At 42.1% G+C, this 6,815-nt stretch overlaps 1 protein-coding gene across 1 annotated transcript in view; it reads left to right on the top strand.

The window, feature by feature from the left end:
• The first annotated feature begins 404 nt into the window (after positions 1-404).
• The window catches only part of SLC29A4 (solute carrier family 29 member 4), an 8,918-nt gene continuing 2,507 nt past the window's right edge, over positions 405-6,815 (top strand). Inside the window, exons 1-7 of the mRNA XM_015819514.2 lie at positions 405-570; positions 1,529-1,660; positions 2,481-2,594; positions 2,875-3,003; positions 3,241-3,315; positions 3,979-4,244; positions 6,089-6,224. Of these exons, the coding sequence (XP_015675000.2) occupies positions 405-570; positions 1,529-1,660; positions 2,481-2,594; positions 2,875-3,003; positions 3,241-3,315; positions 3,979-4,244; positions 6,089-6,224 (1,018 nt within the window). The remainder of the gene's footprint in view (positions 571-1,528; positions 1,661-2,480; positions 2,595-2,874; positions 3,004-3,240; positions 3,316-3,978; positions 4,245-6,088; positions 6,225-6,815) is intronic.

Genomic DNA, 6,815 nt, shown 5'->3' with positions numbered 1-6,815 from the left:
GGATGAGTTTGACCAGGAATAGCAAGGCAGCCTTTTAAAAACCTTTAGAAATGTAGACTTTCTTTTCCCAGAATTCCCCCTTCAACCTGATCATGACTAAGAACTCTGGGAGTCGAAGTCTAGAACACGATGAGGTTGGAGTAGACCGGCCTAAGCAATTCCATTATCCCTTCAAGCAAAATTATTGCTTGAATGGAGGAATGGATCTGATAACAGATGGGGTTTTTTTAAACTCTCTGGGTCCTACAAAAAACATTTTTTTCTGGTGCTTCATATACTTCCAATAGCTGAAAGAATACTTGCCTTCAAAAAACATTCCAGAATAAGTGTGTAATTCTGATGACGCGCCAAGACATGCGTGGAGATGGTGATCTTTTCTTCCAACGTCTAGGAGGTCAACAGCCATGGGTTCCGTAGGAGGAGACCACCACTTCAAGGAGGGAAGTCCAGTGGTGACACCTGAAGGGAACATCGTGATGAGTTTTAGTTTTGACAGCTACCAGCTGGAAGAAGAAGAGCTTCAGGAGAAGACAGGTCATACCAAAGGGGTCCTCACGTTCATGGAACCAGGTAAGAGTTGAAGAGATGGCTTGGGACGTCTCCAGATGTGGTTCCCATGGAGAGTAGTGCTTTTGGGGATAGCCACTAAACTTCCTTCTATGTTTTTATACATTGTGATTCTCTTCTCCTACACGACCGTGTCTATCTTTCTCCAGCTTAAGGACCTATGGATTGAGTGCTGTTTGAGTTCCCAGGATGATTCTCATTCAACCTGGCTTCCATTTTTCATAAAGTTGTTAATGATCATTGAGCTTCTTGCCTTCAATTGACAGTTTGGGTCTTCTCTGCTTTGTTCTGGGGAAATTCCTTTCATTTTCTTTTTCTGCTTGCCTTCGGTTAGAGCTGCGCTTACGGTTGGGATTAAGAATCCCAAGGGTTTGAAAAGTATAGGATTGGATAGACTGGTTTGTGGTCCTGGTTTTCAGTTCTTTGGATTTGAGGAGTGAATCCTGAGCTCAAACTGACAATCTTTACAGGTCTGTAAAGCAAAGGAAAGTTGAAGGAAGAACATAAGGGCAGTCATAGAGTCAGACCTGCCAGCACTTAAACCTCTAAGTAGAAATGATCCTTGGCCCCATTTATTGAGAAAGGTATCATTTTCTTAGAAGTCAAGTGTATTGCAATAATGCATAGTCAGAACTGAGAATCACGTGCCAAAATCCCTAAATTCAACTTTGTCCTCCCTTAACTGTCTCCCATCACTGACTCCATGGTGTATTCAGAACGGTCACTTCAAACTGCTATCTTCTCCCAGCTGGGTGACCTTGAGGCAGCATCTCCAGGAGATACAGCAGTTACTTTCATTTTCCCCCAAGCATCCCCTTTCCCATACTCTCTCCCCAGAGTTCACGACAGACTGTCACATGGTAGCAAAGCACAAGTAAGCATAAGGTGGCAGCTGACACCTAGTTTTACTTAGCGACCAATTTGCTTAACTTGTTATCTATCTGTCTTTTGGGGGGTTTAGTCTGTGAAGACCCTGAACCTCAAGATTGCTACCATGGAATCTACTTTGCTATGCTTCTAGCGGGTGTCGGCTTTCTTTTGCCTTACAACAGCTTTATCACAGATGTTGATTACCTTCATCACAAATACCCAGGTAGGTGTTTTTTTTCCCTGTTCCAAAGTTCTCCAAAACTTTTGAAAGTCTTTTGTGGAGCTCTCTTGTGGAATGAAAGCTATTAGAAGTAGGCCTTGTAACTGATTTTCTACATACATTCACAACACACGCCGTGAGTAGAAGGTTGTGCCTTTTGGGTTCCAACTTTCTCATAAGCTTTGGCTAGCATGGTTAATGGCAAAGGGTTTGTGGTCCAAAACATCAGGAGAACCACAGATTTAAGGATTGAGAGACTCTAAAGCAGGGTGTTCATCCTTGCAACTTAAGACCTGTAGACTTCAACTCCCAGAATTCCCCGGCCAGCATGGAATTCTGGAAGTTGAAGTCCACAAGTCTAAAAGTTGCCACAGTTGGACACCACTGCTCTGGAGATGTGTTTTTATCTGCAAAGTCCCACTTGTTCAATTGAATCCTGAGTTTGGCATGCCTCTTTCTTAACCCAAGATAGTATTAATATATTGAGGTTGGAATAGCTGGATGACAAGATTAATTTATTATGGAATTATTGATAAAGCCTCCTTCTCTTCTTGCTCTTCATAAGCTTCCGACTTTTGTTGAACCCAAGGAACACCAAGAGAACTGCATATTTTTCCTTCCCTTATTTTTTTTATTAAATTTATCTGCTACCTCTGATCCACCTTTTTTCACCTGTTTACACATCCCACAAAGCTGGCTTATGATCTTATTGGTTTTGGTTTTGCATTGTGTGAACTCAATCAATGGTTATTCAATATACTCTTGTGAAGCAAGGCCCTGATTTAACATGATGTATGAACCAAGATATTGTGTCTTTCTGCAGGGACCTCTATTGTGTTTGACATGAGCTTAACCTACATCTTAGTAGCCTTGGTTGCTGTCATTCTCAACAATGTCCTGGTCGAAATGTTGAGTCTTCACACCAGGATCACCGTCGGTATGTTCAGAATCCCTTTGTCTTCTCCATCTCACTTCTTGGCTTCTGATCCTCACCAGGGAAGCTGTAGCCAGGGTTAGAATCTTCTATATGTCTTCTCTTCTCCATGTCTTCCTTCAAAGTTCCAGAAGGAAGCCGTAGAGATGTTACCTGAATATTACTTATTCTCAATGATTTCCGTGGTGCAGAATATATATGTCAGAAGATAAACATCTGGAATTTGTAGCATCCTTGTCTTTCTTTCGCAGCAAGCTTCTTTTTGCCCTATTGTTCATTTCAGGATATCTTTTTGCTTTGGGTCCTCTTCTCTTTGTGAGCATCTGTGACGTCTGGCTTGATCTCTTCTCCCGGCATCAAGCTTATGCTGTCAATCTCATGGCGGTGGGCGTGGTGGCCTTTGGTTGCACAGGTATGTGTGGGAATGGGAGCAGAAGCTTTCCCAGCCTTCCAGATGTCTAGGAACAGAGCTGTCCTTGGTGGAACTCATAAACGACGTCATTCTTGACCAAAAATGAGTCAGGGAGGTGGTGGAGAAGAAGTCCCTTAACGAAGATGAAATCTAATAAATCTAAGCCTAATACTTCTTGACTTAGGTGTCATAACTCTCCTTCTCCTTTGCTTGCTCAACTCTATCTCCCCTTTCAAGTGCAGCAATCCAGTTTCTATGGTTACACCGGGATGCTGCCCAAGCGGTACACTCAAGGAGTGATGACGGGCGAAAGTGAGTATTGCCTTAATACTGTGCACTGAAGTTTGAAGGATGTGCGGCAAGACATCTCTATCAGCCTCTTAATAATTCATTCTTATTTCTGGGGCTGCCTTTCAAAATAGGAACAATTAATCCCATTGGTGATTGCTAGGGTTGGAACAACCTTGTTGGTCAATTCCAGCTGAAGGCATTGAAAAATAAAAGAGTTAAAGGCAGCTGGAAAGTCGATGTCATGAGTCTGACAGCGTTGACAGTCAATATGGATCATCCTGAAATTAGTGACTATGTCCTTCTGGCTTGTGCTGGAGAGAAGAAGCCAAAAGGACAAGAGACCTCAAGAAGGGCCTCAAAGAACATATGGCCCATATGAACATCTTGCCTGATGATGCTTCTCTCCTCTCTGGACACGTGTAGAGTTTAAACCCTGCTTAACGTGGTTTCAGAGGAGGTTTACTAGCACTGACAATCAAAAGACAACTTGGGAACTCTCCTGACTTTTCCTTCATAAATCTTGACAGTATTTAATGGGATGGACAGAGGAGCTGAGATATAGGGGGGAACCAGGAAGACCTCTTGACCTTTTGTGAAGGAAAGCAAGCCTCCACAAACTCTGCTAATGCCGTTGTCCATTGGGTGGTCTTAGTGCTAACACACAACTCCATCTCTCCCTTCCAGGTACTGCTGGAGTCATCATCTCCCTGAGTCGTATCTTCACCAAGCTTCTTCTGTCTGACGAGAAGGGGAACACCATGATCTTCTTCTGCATCTCCATTGGGCTGGAGCTCACTTGCTTCCTCCTCCACCTCTTGGTCAAACAAACCTACTTTGTCAGGTATTACACCTCCCGATCCCAGAACAAGGCCTCCGTGTTTAAAGGGTCGACGGACAACGGCATCGGATACAGAGTCCACCATGATGTCACCGCAGAAGACATCCGATTTGTAAGTTGTGGCCAGAAATGTTTTGTGCTCCTTCTTGAGTTTTACATTGTATAGAGAGAGAGTTTTCACTAACCTGGTATCTTCTGGAAAGATTAGGGTTATAGTTTTGAGAATTAGTTCCTTACTCGACACGTTGGGAGGATGGATCTAAAATAGTAGGAATAGAAATAGCTTCTAAGACCCCCGAGATGACATTAATCAAATATGGCAGCAAAAGTAACATAATGTTCCTTTTTTTTCTCTTTTCTTTCCTTCCTCCCTCTCTTCCTCTCTCCTTTTCTCCCTCCCTTCTTTTCCTTGCTTTCTTTTCCTTTTCTTTCCTTCCTTCCCTGCTTGCTCCTTCCCTCCCTCCCTCTTCCTTACTTTCTCTTTTCCTTCCTTCCTCCCTTCCTCCCTTTTCCTCTTTTCCTCTTTTTTCTTTCTTTCTCTTTCTTTCTTCTTTCTTTCTTTCTTTCTTCCTTCCTTCCCTCCTCTTTGCTTTCTAATCTTTCCTTCCTTCCTTCCTCTCTCCCTCCCTCCCTTTTCCTCTTTTCCTCTTTTCTCTTTCTTTTTCTTTCTTTCTTTCTTCCTTCCTTCCTTCCCTCCTCTTTGCTTTCTAATCTTTCCTTCCTTCCTCCCTCCCTCCCTCCCTCCCTCCCTTTTCCTCTTTTCTTTCTTTTTCTCTTTTTCTTTCTTTCTTTTCTTCCTTCCTTCCTTCTTCCCTCCCCCCCTTCCTTTGCTTTCTAATCTTTCCTTCCTTCCTTCCCTCCTTCTTTCCATATCACTGCTGGAAAACCTCATCACCACCAGCATCGCCTTTAACAACAAAATATAAACCAAAATGCAATTGTCCAAATATTGAAAAGTAAACCTATTGTAACATAAAGATTGTAAATTGAGTGGATTTTGTGGTGCAAAGGATCTAAGGATTGGTTGAAGGAGAGAAATGGCGACCCCTTCTGGTGGAAGAAGTTAACTCAAGTCAATTAGAAGAGACATTAGATCTGATCAGAGGGCTTCATAGTTCTTTGGGGGAAATTTCAACCTCCCCTTTGGCACAAGGGATGGTTCTCAGAGGAACGAATAATCAAGAGAACTACAAGAGTTTAGTGTTATAGCTAAAATGTTGAGTACAATTAAGGAAATCTGGATTTAAATCCACTTTCAGGGTTGCATTGTAGAGAAAAATTAGCAGCCACATATGCCGTCTGAGCTCCAGAGATTTAATGAAAATAAGAAAGAAAGGAAAGAAAGAAAGAAAGAAAGAAAGAAAGAAAGAAAGAAAGAGGAGGGAGGGAGGGAGGGAGGAAAGAAAGAAAGAAAGAAAGAAAGAAAGAAAGAAAGAAAGAAAGAGGAGGAAAGAAAGGAAAGAAAAAAGAAAGAGGAGGGAAGAAAGAAAGAAAGAAAGAAAGAAATAAAGAAAGAAGAAAGAAAGAAAGAAGGAAAGAAAGAAAGAAAGAAAGAAAGAAAGAAAGAAAGAAAGAAAGAGGAGGGAGGGAGGGAGGGAGGAAAGAAAGAAAGAAAGAAAGAAAGAAAGAAAGAAAGAAAGAAAGAAAGAAAGGAAAGAAAGAAAAAAAGAAAGAGGAGGGAGGGAAGAAAGAAAGAAAGAAAGAAAGAAAGAAAGAAAGAAAGAAAGAAAGAAAGAAAGAAAGAAAGAAAGAAAGAAAAGGAATCTACTTATGCCAGGAGAGATTCATGCATAATTGGCACATTGGCTCCAACAGTGTACCTCCAAATTATTTAAATTATTTAAATTATTATCATCATTGCAACTTCCCCCCCCTCCTCCTCCTCCTCTGAGCTGTGCTGAAAGTTCTTGGCAGCCGACCTTGATGGTGACTATTTCTCTGCCCTTTCGCTCCCAGGAGAATCGGCCCCCCAGACAAAATGTGACCCCTCCCGACACCTTTGAGGATGCAGGTGAGCTGGCTGGCAGTGGCACCTACGTTAGGTTTGATGTCCCTCAACCTGAAATCAAAAGGAGTTGGCCCAGCTTCAGAGGTAACTATATCAGAGCCTCAAGGAGAAAGGCCGAAGGTTGGTGCTTCTTGAGAGCTCGTTTTGTGTGCATTTGGTTCTTTTCATACAACTGCCTTTTTAGAGGGAGGAAAGGAGGAAAAGGGGGAGGGGAGAGGGAGAGGGAGGGAGGAAGGAAAGAAGGGAAAAGAGAAGAAAAAAGAAAAAGAAAGAGAAAGTGAGAAGGAAAAAGAAAAGAAAGAAATAAAGAACAAAGAAAGAAAGAGAAAAGAGAAAGAGAGAGAGAGAGAGAGAGAGAGAGAGAAAGAACTCTCAAGCTTCCTCCTTCCGTTATATATTCAAGATGGACAGTATTTAATATTTATTTGCTACGTATAGGTAGGGATGTGGGTCTGTACACATGTTGTTCATAGTATGTTTAGGTGTGTGTCATGTATGTGTTTCGCTTTGAGAGCGGGCAACTAAATTTCATTTTTGATGTGTGCCATTGTGCCCACAGTAAAAAAATGACAATAAAGGTTATCTTATCTTGAAAGAAAGAAAGAAAGAAAGAAGGAAGGAAGGAAGGAAGGAAGGAAGGAAGGAAGGAAGGAAGGAAGGAAGGAGGGAAGGAGG

Source organism: Protobothrops mucrosquamatus, unplaced genomic scaffold, assembly GCF_001527695.2.
Source record: "Protobothrops mucrosquamatus isolate PMUCROS unplaced genomic scaffold, P.Mucros_1.0 scaffold942, whole genome shotgun sequence".
Taxonomy (NCBI): domain Eukaryota; kingdom Metazoa; phylum Chordata; class Lepidosauria; order Squamata; family Viperidae; genus Protobothrops; species Protobothrops mucrosquamatus.
The sequence above is the reverse complement of the archived record's forward strand: the minus strand, read 5'-3'. Positions and strand labels throughout refer to the sequence as shown.